We start from the raw sequence: 14,815 nt of genomic DNA, 5'->3' as shown, positions 1-14,815 counted from the left end.
TGTCAGGAAATAATCTGACTTTCTTTTAAATTCATTGTACTTCTAGCAAAAATCAATAATCTTCCTTCTCTCTCCTAAAGTAAAAGTTATTTGCAGCCTGTTCCCCAAAAGACAGAAGGAAATATTAATTCCAGATGAGTGCTGTTAGGGTGTCAAGATGCTTGGAGGAGTGAAGTATCTCAGTATTTCTTACTGATCTGCATATGCAGGATGATGACTGGGGGCTACATAGTAGATGGGACTAATTGAACCTGTGCTCTCCTCCCTCCTTAGAGTGGCAGGTCTAAAGCAAGGCGGAGTAGCAGCGCAGTGGGAGGAGAAATGTCACTCAGAAACGTGCTGCTTTGCATCTTTAACCTTAAGGCCAGGGCCTCTCTTAAGATTCTTTAATGAAGTTTCTTTCCCACCACAGGGAAACTGTATGGAGCCATTTCAGAGTAATCTTTATCTCTTCCTTAATGCATATCTTGAAAGAAAGGAAGTTTCTTGATTGTTCACTTGTAGCCATCTGATTTAGATTTTTTTTTTCCTCAAGTTTGTAACTTTTTGACTGCGTGAGGTTTGCAATTAAAAAGAGGTCCATTTAAGCAAAATTTGATTCTGTCTGCGGTTTTGTGGTTTAGGTTTTGCTACTTGAATGCATTTGTGTTTGCAAAGATTGAAAGTGGTTGAGTGTGTTCTGGAAAAAGTTAATCATATATACTTTTAGACTCAGAGCCTTCATTAGAAGGAGCGATTCAACCTCTGGAAACAGGTAACTGCTTTTTTTGCCATGTGGCTTTATATTAGTGCTTGTTTTGGAGTAATATGAGCAGCTGCAGTTCATTTACAAGAGATTGAGTTGTTACTTGAAGAATTTTGTCTGAACAGTAGAAGGTAACTGCTTGGTTTGTGTGGTAATTGTGTGACACTGCAATGGTTGGTGTGTCAGCTTGTAGATAATTCATGAGCAGCCATTCTTTATCTCAAACACTTCCGTGAGGAAGCCTTAAATAAGCTTTATAGATGCACCCTGAACTTAGGAGTGTAGTGAGTGCCTCTAAGAGGAGTTGTTCAAGATTGAGCCCTGAGGGTCCTTTTTTGTTTTTGTATGTGTATTCAGTTCTTCACAACTGTTCCCTTTTATCAGTTCTGGACCCATTTTTCAACAGAACCCTCATTAGAGAGCTTATACCCTAAGTGCACATGCCAGACTTCCTGTGGCAAGCTTGAGCATTATTTGTTCTCAAGAGGTAATTGCAGTATCCTCAGGAAACCTCTGTAGCCTACAACACAAAATCAAATCTAAGATCTCTTGGGGCAGGATGGTTTCTTTGTGGTTTTGTTTTGCTTGTGAGGGTTTAGACCTTCAGTGATGCTCTAAAGCAGTATGACTATGGAATGCTCCCTGGTTTTCATGTGGGAGCTTTTCAAAAGCAATGCTGTCAAGTGCTTAAAATAACCAGCAGTTCCATATTGGTTTGCTCTCATTTGTATCAATAAAAATAAGTCATCAAACTCTTCACATATCCATGTTTTCTGCCTTTTTTTGCTTCTAGACCATGCTGAAAAATGTAGCTTTGGGTTTTTAGAGTAATAAACCAATGTTCAGTTTTCAGACACAGGAGTCCACACATTGTATTGGTGAAGTGTTTCATGCATGTATTTTGCTTTAATGTAAAAACATGAAAACTTCAGACTATAGATCTACACAAAGTTTCCTGCATATCCTTTGAACAGATGCAGATGTGCTTTTCAGTTTGCATAAACCTTCAAAATGAAAATTTTCTTCGTTAAAATTTTAAATTAACTTTCATATTTGACAATAATGAATTTAATTGATAGTTAATTTTTTAGGAGTCTATCATTTGGTTTGTATTAGGAAAATAATGCCATATCTTGAACCTAGAAGTTTTGCTCATGGCACTGGATTACAACCAGACTTAAGTTGCTCAGGGAAAGCACAATATTTCAAGCTGGGTTTTGTGAAGTGTTTTAGACAATTGTCTTGTGTATGCTGTGTTTTTTGCATGTTGGTTTCCTCTTAATTTTGCAGGAAGGCCCAAAGCTAATAGCACAGGCTTTCTGTTTGTACAGCTTTGCTCCATTGTTACCAGAATATCTTCTCAATGCATTCTGAAATTAAAGTACTTTATAGTTAACTGTGTAAAAAATATGTTTGGAAAAGGAGAGGTTGGACTGTTTGCCTTTTTTTTTTTTTTTCCCCTACAGTTACAGTGTGACTTGGTATTGCATGCTTTAACAACAAATATGTCCCTGTAATTATATTACATTATTACTACTGACCTCCATTTGATAGAAGAATAAAGAAATAAATGTTCACTGTCTTGGCAGCTAGTCTTGTTTGGGGTGGAACTAAATTGATTTGTTCACCTGGTCAGCTACTGTATGTAAAGGCTTACTTGTGTTCCCTCCTTTGCTTGCACATGAGGACTGCACCTGGCATTTAGGATGGAAAGGAAACACTATAGTCTTGTTGCTTACTATTTTCATGTTTACTTTTTCATCCCGCCCAGATACGAATAGTCCATCTGGAAAGGAAGGAAAGCCTATAGAAAATGGAGTCCTTGTGAATGAAGCCTCTGGAAAGCTGATGCACAGGTATGTAGTCTCTTTTTTTTTTTTCCCCGTTCTTTTTTTAAACGGTCTTTTCTTCCCTTTTTTTTTTTTCCTTCTCTTGCTTAGTCATGGACAAATAGTAATTTGGTGTTTATGGTATTTGTTAGAGGAAAATGTATTGTGCTGGATCCAGCAGCCTGAGAGATGCTGCTGCTGCTCCATGGTCCAGGTCCAGTGGCAGCAAGGCTGAAGGCGCACTCCCAGCAGGCAGACACACATGGGGTGCACATACACACCACATGTATGCCTGGCCAGCCCCAGGGATCACAAGCACTTAGAGCACCCACACAAACACGGGACCAAGTGGCCTCATCCTGCCCCATCTCTGTCTGAGCAGGATGGAGGTTTGCTAGTGAGAATATGTGCGTGTACCAGATAGATCCCTCCCCTGGTTGGCCTCAGACAGCCTGTCCAGTCCTTTGGATCTGTCTCCCCAGTAGCTAGGACCTGGGCACATGAACCTCTGAGGCTGCAGCCCAGCTCCAGTTGCTGGTACAGACTGTTGGTCATGTAGCACAGAGCTCCTGTGCTACTCTTCTTTCCATGTGAAGAAACAATTGTGTTGTGGCAAGATACGTGGTTTTTGGCTCTTGGGGAAGGGAGAGTATTGTGTTGGTTAGTCCAGCTTTCCCAAGGCTTCTGCAGGTGGTTGCTGTCAGATGGGGTGAAGTGCTAAATGGACCTTTAGTCTAACCTAGTACAGCTGCTGTTATGCTTGAGAGACCAAAGGCAATCACCATGATTATACCTTCCCAAAATCAGTCTCATAGTCTATGCCATGTTCCTACGGTGCTCTAGAGATACTGTATTTCTGGAAGCTGGTGAGTGCTGGGAGTGCAATTGCTCATTTTGGTGCCAGAGTGACTACCCATTTTACACTCCAAAAGCTGCACTCTATATGATGATAGAGGTTATAAATGCTGATGTTGATGATCACCAAGCATTTTTCTTTTGGGATTTTGATTGCTCAATCAAGACTTAAGTGACTGGCTGGCCTGTTACTTGTATCTGAAGATGGACTCTTGAGTACTGATGCCATCAGGGGGGTTTAGGAGTAGTGCACTGTGAGGGCCAGTAACCACTGGCCTGATGGTAACTGGTTAGGAGATGGATTATCACAGAATTATGTGTAAGCTGCTGACTTGGGTTTGTGGACTGTTAAGGTCTGTCATGAAGTAAACAGCTGGCCTCTACCATGCTAAGACTGACAGGTTAATGTCTTCAAACAGGCAACTCAGTAACTCGTCAACATACAGCAGAGACACTGGGAAGTCCCAGCACCAGAGCAGCACAGCAGAGCTGCAGAAGCCACTTGCTGAAAAGAATTCCTGGAAACTGACGGAGGCTGACACGGCGAAGACTGGGAGGGTAAGGTCTCCCATTCTTGCTTCCTCCACTGTCTTTTCAGTTCCAGAAAAATCCACAGGTTTCAGAGTAAAGTAGCTTTCAAAGACCGTGTAACTGGGGTGAGAAAGGTCTGAGTGGATTCTTGGACTTACAGCTTGTGTAGTAATTAATGGAAGTGTTGCTGTGCCCTCTGCTCCCAAAGTGGAGCCACAGGTTTGTGTGCAGAAACAGTGCTGACACCAAGACTTTTGTTTAAGATGTTGACCCTGACCACATCGAAGTTTAAAAGAACAAATTAAAACCTTGAAGGCATTTGTTGGAGAGAGATTTTGATGAATTAGGTGACCTAATGAAATCTGCTCTTCAGTGTAAGGACCTGGAATTGACTCCGATTAATTTAACACACTTTTCCACTGTAGACACAGGTATCTAATCTCAGGACAGCCAGGGCTTTCTGAGGAATGGGAAAGTGAGGTTCCTGGGAAAAAAGCAGTTACACCTCCTAGCAGTGTTGCTTGAATACTCTGGTTAAAGATAGATCATAGGATACAAGCCATGTGGAGCAAGGATTTAATTAAAGGCTATATAATCTTGTGGTAAAAAAGAAAAAGCTGAAAACTGGAACTCCTCAGTGAAGTTTTTGGCTCTGCCACTGATACTCTGTTATTTCAGGCAGCTCTCCCTACCCTCCCCTTTACTTGGAAGACAAGGGAAAGATGATGTGTGCCTGCCCTGAAGGGATGTTGGGTTTGGCACTTCTCCATAGAACTTTGCAACTTGTCTTCCAAAGCAGTGGCTCTCTGGAGTGTAACTGTTATGTTTTTATGGCCTGATGCAGGGATATTGACTTTAAATAGGGGATGAAGAAGGGGAAATTGCAGGGTTTGAAACTTAATCTGCAAAATTAATATGTATATTTGATTTTTTTCCTGTTCTGTCTTTAGGTAAAGGCATCAGTGTACTGGGACTACATGAAAGCAATTGGACTCTTTATCTCTTTCTTGAGCATCTTCCTCTTCATGTGTAATCATATAGCCTCCCTGGCTTCCAACTACTGGCTAAGTTTATGGACAGATGATCCTGTTATCAATGGGACACAGCAGTACACAAGTATCAGACTGGGAGTGTATGGAGCACTGGGAATTTCTCAAGGTTTGCTTGGTCTTAAAGATTAGCTGGTTCAGAATGTTTCTAAGGCTCTTGATGACCTTGTAGCCACAGAACTGATTTAAGTGTGGGTTGTGTGTGTGGTTTTTTTTTCTTTTTCCTTTGTAGAAAGATTAAAAACTTGAGTGAATTTTAAAAAGGCAAGCAAATCAGACTATGAGATGATCCAGTTAGTGAAGATGGTTTTCTTTCACTTGTACAAAACAAGATAGATAGCGGTTTGCAGGGGCTGATGAACCAACAGTAATGTCAAAACATTTGACCCAGGGAATGGATCCTTGGCCTGTAAATCAACCATGCTAGCCTGGTTTGCAGGGATAGTTTGTCATAGGAGGCCACAGCCTGACTGAGCTGTGTAGGCTGGTGTTTCCTCTGGCTGTTTGAGGGTCCATCCAAGGCACCACAAGGAGGCCAGCTTGGTATCTTTTTGTGTCCTCTTTATGGTCAATGTTTGTTTACCATGAAACCTAACACCCCAAATAACCCACTTCAGAATTGCTATAGAAATCCTTCCATAAAAATTAAAAGCCACCTTAAAATTCAGTGTTTACCGAAGGACAGTGCTCAAATATTACACAAAATTTTGTAGTGGAGAAGCAACTTCTTCTATTAAAGAAATGTGCTGTTTTCATGATTGTTTTTTTAATTACTTGAAATAATTGCTGAGTCTATATATAGTGAATTCCAATTCTTAGGATTATTGTACTGGAGGTGTGCTAATCCTGACTGATGACAAACTAAAGGAAGATGTTTTGTGTGAGAGATGGAAGCAGTTAAAACCAAATCTTCTTTTCTAGGTATTGCTGTGTTTGGCTACTCGATGGTTGTGTCAATAGGGGGAATATTTGCGTCACGACACCTGCACTTTAACCTGCTGCACAACGTCCTGAGGTCTCCAATGAGTTTCTTTGAACGTACACCCAGTGGAAATCTGGTGAATCGTTTCTCTAAGGAGATAGATACCATTGACTCCACCATTCCACCAATCATCAAGATGTTCATGGGCTCGACATTTAACGTGATTGGAGCTTGTATCATCATTCTGCTGGCCACGCCCATAGCTGCTGTCATTATTCCACCTCTGGGACTTGTCTACTTGTTTGTGCAGGTAGGGGGTTTTACCTGGGGGCAGTGGGACCAGCAGTCACTCATCCTCTGGATTTTAATGTGTTGGGTTTGAGTCATGCTTGACTGACTGTGCTTTGCATGGTTTATTGGTTAGCTGATGTTAGCAGAGCATTTCCTTCCATTGTCAAGTGCAGAGTGACTTCTGTGCAGAAGGTAATCCTTTAATACCTAAGCAGACTTTGTAAAAATGCCATTAGATTTTGAGCTTAATTTTCTATAGGTTGTGGCTCAGAGCCCAGATAATATGTGAGGAAAATAATGTGAGGATAATGTGTGGAAAATATGTGAGCTTTTCTAAAACTTCTAAACAAAGGAGTAGCCTTTAGAGGGGTGTGTGTGCTTTGCTGATGTTTTGTTAGAGTGTTGTTTACAGGGGGAGAGAAACAGTGGCAGTCTTTCACTCCTGTCTTGTGTAGGCATGGTGTGCTTGCTTCACTCCTAAGAGTGAAGTGTTCTACTTCCTAAGAGTAACTTAAGAATCTTGTCGAGCTGGTACAGAGTAGAGGGTAGCAGGTCAGTTTTAACTTTGGCTCTTGAATTAGTGAATCTGTCAGGCTGCATTAGTAAACCTTAAGAACCTCTGATGTGTTGTATCCTGTTGAACTAAGCTTGCAGGGAAGAGAATGAGGAGAACATGGCTGTTGCATGAAATGGCTTGATGTGTTGTTGGTTAAAGACAGCAGCTTACAGCCCAAATGGCAGGGAACTCTCTTATGATTCCCTTTGTCTTTACCAACACAGTCTGGATGTAACCATAATTCTCATACTCTGATTTGCAGAGATTTTATGTGGCCACTTCACGCCAGCTCAAACGCCTGGAGTCCGTCAGTCGTTCTCCTGTCTATTCCCACTTCAATGAGACACTCCTGGGAGTCAGTGTCATTCGAGCCTTTGAGGAGCAGAAACGCTTCATAAAGCAGAACGACATGAAAGTGGATGAAAATCAGAAAGCTTATTATCCCAGCATTGTTGCAAACAGGTAACTGTGGGATTGAAATATTGGAAGGTTGTTATTTAGGGTGGATGTGGTTCTGCTGCCTGTTCCCTGTTACCCATCACAGCTCTCAGCATACTTGCCCAGCCTAGGGAAGCCTCTGTGGATACAGCTGTTTCACAGATGTTTTGATTAAGCTTCTGTGTTAGAGTTAAGGTTACTTGTGAATTTGTTTTCTTTCTGAGAGGTCCTGTCTTACTTCTGGGTAATATTTTCTTAAAAGCTTTGAATTGTTGATCCCAATGAACCACAGCTGCTTTCTGAACTAAGGCAGGAATTTATGTCCCTGAAAAGTTTAATAATTTTGGGTGCCTCTGGGTTTGCGTTCTGCTGCAGCAGAACCTCAAATATCTTGCCATTCCTATGCTGTTGGTAGTATGGAGATGCCATATTACTAATCTGAAAAAGCAAGATGTGAGACAGAACATTGGCTGGCCACATTCCTAATTCTCTGTGGGTGAATTGCCAGAAAGATGCGTTATGTTTTTGTGTCTTGCAGGTGGCTGGCTGTGCGACTGGAGTACGTGGGCAACTGTATTGTCCTCTTTGCAGCGTTGTTTGCGGTGATCGCACGCAACAAACTTAGTGCAGGACTGGTTGGCCTCTCAGTGTCCTACTCACTGCAGGTAACTTTACCTCTGCGTCAGAAAGTCAGAAAATTGCCGTGGCTTTGGAGGGAAACATGGGAAGAGAGTGGTAGCTACAAATAGTGTCTGGAAGGATGCTGGGAGGTCCCTTCTGTGCCTTGCCTTGCGAGGGAATGTGGCTAAGATGACTCATCACCTACATATTAAAGGCATCTGGACTTTTCTCCCATCCAGCACGGCTGAGTTAAGATCTTCTCTGTGTTCATGCATTCCATGAACTTGCAGTGCTTTGGTTCTTTTGTGTTTTTTTAATCACAGGTAAAATACTGAGTGTAAACTTCTTCTAGACTTCTTTTCTTCTTGCAGATTACAGCATACTTAAACTGGCTAGTTCGCATGTCATCGGAGCTGGAGACCAACATCGTTGCAGTTGAAAGAGTCAAGGAATACGCCGAAATGGAGAAGGAGGTACGTAGAGTCGTCCACCACAACTGTAGAAGTCAGTGCTGTGTTCTGAGGTCTCACCCACAGCCTGGCTGAGTGTTGGAGAGTGCAGCTGCATGTCCTCTGAGCTGAGGGGTGGGACAGAGCTTAGTGCTGTCAGTGGCCTCCCGGGGAGGACAGGCTGGACCTTAGTGAGTAGTTCCTGTGCGTGCTTTTGAGGTGTAGCCACCGATACTTACACAGTCCTGTTCAGGAGATTAACTGTTCTGCTCTGGGCTAAGCAGTGGAGCTGTACAAATGCTTTGGTTTCCTAAGTGCTTAAACACTTCTTTTTAAATTTTGTTTCTCACTTTGCTCTCAGTGTGGGGATTAAAGACATTTTACTTTTTTGTTTGTTTTGATTCAAATCACGTAACAAATCATCTCGTCTGCAGTTGTGCCCCTTTTGGCTACAGAAGAGTTCCTTGTGGCTTCTCTTTGCCATGCCTGTCAGCCGAACCTGACCTGAGTAACTACTTTTGCAGCCAAACCTTGTGAGGACCCTTCCTACATTCTTTTTTTCTCAGGTTCTGGTAGCAGACCAGTGTTTATACAGGTAAAGGCCTTTTTGTTTGGCATTGGCAGTGAATGCAGTGGGCTGTGTTCTCTCTGCCCTCTGTGGGAGACCGAGGCAGCAGCTGTTGACACATATATTGACTTCTGTTAATATTTTAGTTCTTATATCTCAGTTAAACTGCTTCTAGTTGCACATCTGGCTTTCACAAGTAGCTTCCTTGCTGTTCTCTGAGGTTATCTGAATACCTGGTGCCTGTATGATTCTGAGATTTGTAAGAGGAAAATTTATCCAGCTAGTGGGACTTGTGATACTAAAGTTCTCGGCTGCATGTACTATTTCATTTCCCTTGGGGCAGCTCTTTGCCTCTTGCCATCACATCACAGTTCCTTTTGCAGATTACATACTAGCAAGGGGTTTTCTTCATTGCTTCCCTTGAATCCTCTGAGCCTGTATCTGGTTGAAGGAGGAGCTGACTGTGTACATTTGTGTGGTTCTTTCAGGCTGAATGGAGTATTGAACAAACTGCCCCAGCGAGTACCTGGCCTGAGGAGGGGAAGGTTGAGTTTCGAGGCTATGGTTTACGTTACCGTGAAGATTTGGATTTGGTTCTGAAAAACATAAATATTACCATAAATGGGGGTGAGAAGGTAACAAATCTGAATTTATAGTGGAGTGTTTCTGTTTGTAAGCCTGCATACATAAGCCAAAGAGAGGTCTAACCCTGTTCTGTAGTGTGACTTGGGTCCTTAAGAACTGGAAGAGATTCTGTAGAATCAGACTTGGTGTAAGTGGCAGATGTTCTGGTCTTTTTATCTTTTTTCAAGGTGTTTCTTGCATCATGGGATAAAGTCACACTATTGTGTGGGTATGTAAGGTATCGTTTGGCCTAGTTTTGTAAGGAGGTGAGGTTTATGCTGTCTTCTCTCCCCTTTCCAGGAAATCTTGCTAATTGTTTGCTGTAAGCAAAGAGTACAGGTAACAGAGAGATTAGGCTAGTTACAGTCTCAAGCAAATGAGCGGTGTGCTAAAGAAGAGGGGTGAAGCCCTGTTCTAGTGAGGCAGAAGTTGCAGGGTGAGACTGCAGGAAAAATAGAACTTCAGACTAGATTCTCTGGATGTGGCCAAAGAGAGGGTGATATGTTTGTGTGGCTTTCCTACTGCTTCCTCACACGTGCTCACACACATCCTGCCCCAGTCCTGTGTAGATTTACTGATGTCTAATAATAGTCTGATCTTGCATGGCCGCTTAAAAGGTAGCGGCAAGACAGATCTACCATCTGGCTTCCTTATTTGTGGTGTTCAGATAGGGATTTGCTGTTGTCCTGAGTGTATGCTTTCTGCCTACCAGTCTGGGCAGAATACTACCTCAAGAGTGGTTAGAAAGGGCAGGTGGCAAGAGATCTATCAACCAGAGTAACAATATTTTATGTTTATTTTTAAAAAAGGAAAAGAATTGGTGAAGACATCAGTCCAACCGGGAAGCAGAACATATACAGTATGAAAACAAATGCTTCTAGTATATTTTTGTTACAAAGTCAAACAAGATAAACATCAAGTTAGCAATAGTAACTGTGAAGCATGACCCAAACAAAGAAATAAGGAAACCTTGGCCTGCTCTACCCAATTCCACCTGTGTTTCTTGAAAAATGGAAAACTTCTGAGATTGGATTGCAAATTTGGACTGCTTTTGGTTCTTGTTGCTTCATATCCAGTGATTTTTCTTCCTCTTTGATCAGCCTCAACTTGTTATGCTGTTTTGGGGTGTTGATAGCCCAGCAGATATGATTGTCTTCTAAAAATGGGTCAGTTTCAGGCAGATGCTTGGAAATGCTTTAACTCTTCCCCAGAGTAAGTTGTTCCTGTATTTCTTCCCAACAGATTGGGATAGTTGGAAGAACAGGAGCTGGAAAATCCTCACTTACTTTAGGTTTGTTTCGGATTAATGAAGCAGCTGAAGGAGAAATCATTATTGATGGAATTAATATTGCGAAGATAGGACTCCATGACTTGCGATTTAAGATCACCATCATCCCCCAGGTAGGTGTGAAGTCCTGACATTAACCACAACTCAGGACAGTGTTGTTCCTGTGATGTACTGGGGAGAATACAGTTCAACAAGTTCTTTCATGAACTTGAAAATAAGTTTTTTTTCCTAGACCTGCATTGATCTGCTTGTGCTGGGTAACTAGCAGGAGCTTGGCTATGGCCAAATTGTGATACGGAAGCAAAACTGTTGGACTCATGGGCTTTGTCAGAACCCCATGCTGATCACTTAAATGCTTGAGCCAGCTTAGCCTGAGTGGGGAGGTCTGGTCCCAACTGAACACCTGATCAGGTCCCTAAGGTAGCTGGGACCGTTGCTTTTTTGGCCAGTAGAAGGGAAGTAAAGTCTGAGTATTTCCACTTGTGGAGAACCTTCAGGTGAGTTTTTCTAGAGATCAGTTTCTACTTCCATTTTAGTTCCATTCTTCTTAGAAATTGAATGAAATCACTGCACAGTCTAGTTGTGAGGGTTTGGGATTCTGCACTGCTGTTTCAGGCCTGATGTGCAGGCTTTACTCCACGATACAAAGCATTCTGACTTGGGCAGGATCTCACGAGTGAGCTTTGCAGCACAGTTCAGTCACAGAAACCTGTGCATAACCATCCCAGTCTAGCCCAGCAACTGTGGGTTTGATGGTCCAAAACACTTGGAAATCAGGCTTTACAAGCACTGGACTTCAAGTCCTAAGTCGTCTTGTTCGTTACTGTGTACCCTTTATTGCCTGCCTGTTTGATTCAAATGAAGACCATAAAATGTGTTTATAACTGTTGCAGCAGACTGACAAAAACAAGTGAGCACACTGTAAGAGATTTTCTGTACCACTTCTTCTGTGAATCTGGGAGGACTTTGCTTTCTCCTTTTGATCACTTCATGTTAGTCTGACACTACGAGGTCAAAAATATTTCCTGTTTCTCAATGTCCCCTAAAAAATTAGCTTGTTCAGTGCTGCAGCTGAAGACTTTCAAATTACTCACAGATTGTGCAATTCACAAAGAAGTGGAAAGTTGATGTAGTAGTCCCTGCTGACAGAAGGCTGGGCAGGGAGTGTCTGTTCTCTAACTGATGGGTTTTTTTGGGGGGGGGGTGTGTGGTGTTTTTTTTTTTTTTTTTTTTTTTATTTTTCCTTCCAACCCCCCCCTTGTAGATTCATGAGTTACTGACTCATGGAAGAGTCTGGAGTGCCAGAGTCGGCAGAGGTCAGGAGTAAGGGTGAGGAAGAATATCCTGCTGTAGCTGAAAAAAGTGAGGTCTCACTCCTGAATTCAGTAGATAAGCTTGCTTGCAACTGCATCTGAACATGTCTTCCTTACACTGTTTAAGAAATATTTTTGGAGTGCTTGCCATGTTGTGTGTACATTGTCAGTTACTTCTTTCTGTGGCTAGGATCCGATATTGTTTTCTGGCTCTCTGCGGATGAATCTTGATCCTTTTGATCAACACTCTGATGAGGACATTTGGAGATCTTTGGAATTGGCTCACTTGAAAAACTTTGTATCGTCCCTTCCTGATAAACTTAATCATGAGTGTGCTGAAGGTGGAGAGAACCTCAGGTATGTCAAAGAACTGTGCTTGTGAAAATTGCCTGAAGAACTAAATGAGAACTGATGCCCTCCCTTCTGCAGCTAGACTTTCTACTTCCAGAAACCTTACAGCTCAGGTTGGACAATGTATGGCTAGACCCCAGCAACAGCAATGTAGTGTGGGGCTCTCTCCCACCTCCATATGAGTATGTGGGGAGCAAACTGGAGAATTTTTAGTGCATGACCAGGCAGTCAACTCAACTAGGTTTCATTCAACATGTTTTAAATCAAGTTTGGGAATTTAAAGGAACTTAGGAAATATTCAGAATGCTGTGAGGCTGGACCCTTGGGAAGGGTTTTAGTAGCAGCAGCCTGCTATTTATAGTGGATGCTTTGAACTTACCATGGCTCTTGCCTAAAAGGTGCAGTGTTTCTAAGGAAGTCCTTACCTTGCTTTTTGTACCATAACAGGGTTGTATGTTCAGTCTGTGGAAGCCATTTAAAGGCCAGTCCTCAGCACTTCATCAGTTCAGTGAGATGGCCTGATGCAGTTATGCTGAAGCATTTGTAGCATAGGTGCTGATTACATGGCCAGGACTTCACTGTGAGGGGGATGTGGTTTCAGATGCTTATAGCTACTCCATAGTGGAGCAGTAAGACTGACCTTATTTTGCTGGCTTCTTGGCAATTATACTTTAGAGGAGTTCTTACCAGCAACTACTGGGCTTCAAAATGTTTCCTGCAAACTTGTTCTGACTTTTCACCCTCCTTTCCCATCCCACCTGTGCAGTGTGGGACAGCGCCAGCTGGTGTGCCTGGCACGAGCTCTGCTCAGGAAGTCCAAAATCCTCGTTCTGGATGAAGCCACAGCTGCTGTAGATCTTGAAACAGATAAGCTTATTCAGTCAACAATAAAGTCTCAGTTTGAAGAATGTACTGTATTAACCATAGCACATCGTCTGAACACAATCATGGACTACACAAGGTAAGGTAACACCACTTTTATCTTGAAGAGTGCTGTGTGTGACCTACATTGTGCTGTACTAAAATGAGCAGCTTTGCACGAGCTAAATGTGTTTTAAGGTACCTCTCTGCAGAGCTGCTGGAGTCCCTGTTTTGATGGGCAGTGGGGGGGTGTGTGTTCTGGCTTGTGGTGGCTGTGCTTGCCCTGGGGAGCTCCTCTGATCCCTCTTGCACTGCTGTCATGTAGTTCCTGCCCAGGCAAACCAGGAGGGGGAGGAAGGCAAGGAGAGGAGTCTGTTCCTGGGTTTTGACCTAATTTAGGCACAGCTGGAAGACGCATCAGGGCTTTAGGGAGCTCATACCCTAAAACCAGGCACAGACAGCATAAGGAATCAAAGGGGCATGTCCTGTGCTTGTCTGAACTTTATTCAGTGTTTCTCTTTCCATCACTTCTGGTTATAGTTCATACAGCCTCCCTCATCCTCAACTGCCTGGTAAGGTGTGACTGAGAGCAGAGTTTTTGTTTCATAACTGTAGTTTTAAGCTTTCTAAGCTCTCTTGTCCTTTTTTCCCGGAATGGCAAAAGCGACCAGTGATAAGATTTTTGTGGTAAGACTTCTCTTGGTGCTGTTAATAGTGAAAGCCAAGAGACAGGAGCACTGCCTGTGCACCAGCACCAGCAGTACTGTCACCAGATGAAGAGCAGCCAGCTCGGGTGACGCTGTGCAGCAGAACCTGCTCAGGGCTTGGCAGGCGTCCCTGCAGTGCCCGGCCAGCGCGGGGAGGTGCCCGATGGCTGTGCCCTAGCTCTGAGCCGACTTTACTGGCTCTGGGAACTTGCTTTGTAAACCTCCTAGTTCCCGGGCGCTTCTGTTTTGCGTGAGCTACCTCTTTGCTACACAGCTTCTGCAGACAAAATGCAGCAGTGGGCGTGGTGCAGGGTTTTGGGAAGCCTGTCTCAGACCTTGTCAGGTTTTGGTGGCTCTCACCTTGCCAAGAAGTGCTGCCATCTAGTTTCTGGCTGACTCAAAGCACAGGCGAGAGTCTCATGGCTGCCTGCAAATGACTGGGTAAATACATGCCACATAAAAAATAGACCAGACAGACCATCTGCAGTGATAGGAGGAAGGACAGAGTTGAGAACCTCTGACCATTCATTCATATGCTCTGGGCTGTCTTGACTTGCACATAACAACAATGGTAGAGTCAGTGTCCGTCCGTATATACACATCTGTGTTCCTTGGCTTTCTGCATTGTCTTGTGACATTTTTTTTTTTTTTCCCCCTGTTTTACAGAGTTTTGGTCCTGGACAGAGGAGAAGTGGTGGAGTGTGGTAGCCCAGACCAACTACTTCAGGAAAAAGGCATTTTCTATAGTATGGCCAAAGATTCAGGCTTGGTGTAGCATTTGAACTTGGCTAGTTCCTGGGGGGAAGAGGGAGGTGAT

At 43.1% G+C, this 14,815-nt stretch overlaps 1 protein-coding gene across 1 annotated transcript; it reads left to right on the top strand.

Annotated features, from left to right (window-relative positions):
* Window positions 1–709: 709 nt before the first annotated feature.
* Window positions 710–14,785, top strand: LOC103768012 (multidrug resistance-associated protein 1-like; the record flags this gene model as incomplete). Its single annotated transcript, XM_008935145.1, has 13 exons — window positions 710–754; window positions 2,517–2,601; window positions 3,849–3,987; window positions 4,911–5,118; window positions 5,931–6,241; window positions 7,041–7,240; window positions 7,755–7,881; window positions 8,209–8,310; window positions 9,343–9,489; window positions 10,721–10,879; window positions 12,270–12,436; window positions 13,197–13,391; window positions 14,665–14,785. Coding segments are annotated over 13 exons (1,994 nt in total), but the record flags the coding sequence as incomplete, so codon positions are not given.
* Window positions 14,786–14,815: the final 30 nt, after the last annotated feature.

The sequence above is a fragment of the Merops nubicus genome, unplaced genomic scaffold (assembly GCF_000691845.1).
Source record: "Merops nubicus isolate BGI_N331 unplaced genomic scaffold, ASM69184v1 scaffold48092, whole genome shotgun sequence".
Lineage (NCBI taxonomy): Eukaryota > Metazoa > Chordata > Aves > Coraciiformes > Meropidae > Merops > Merops nubicus.
Note: the sequence above shows the minus strand (reverse complement) of the source record. Positions and strands in the feature narration are given on the sequence as shown.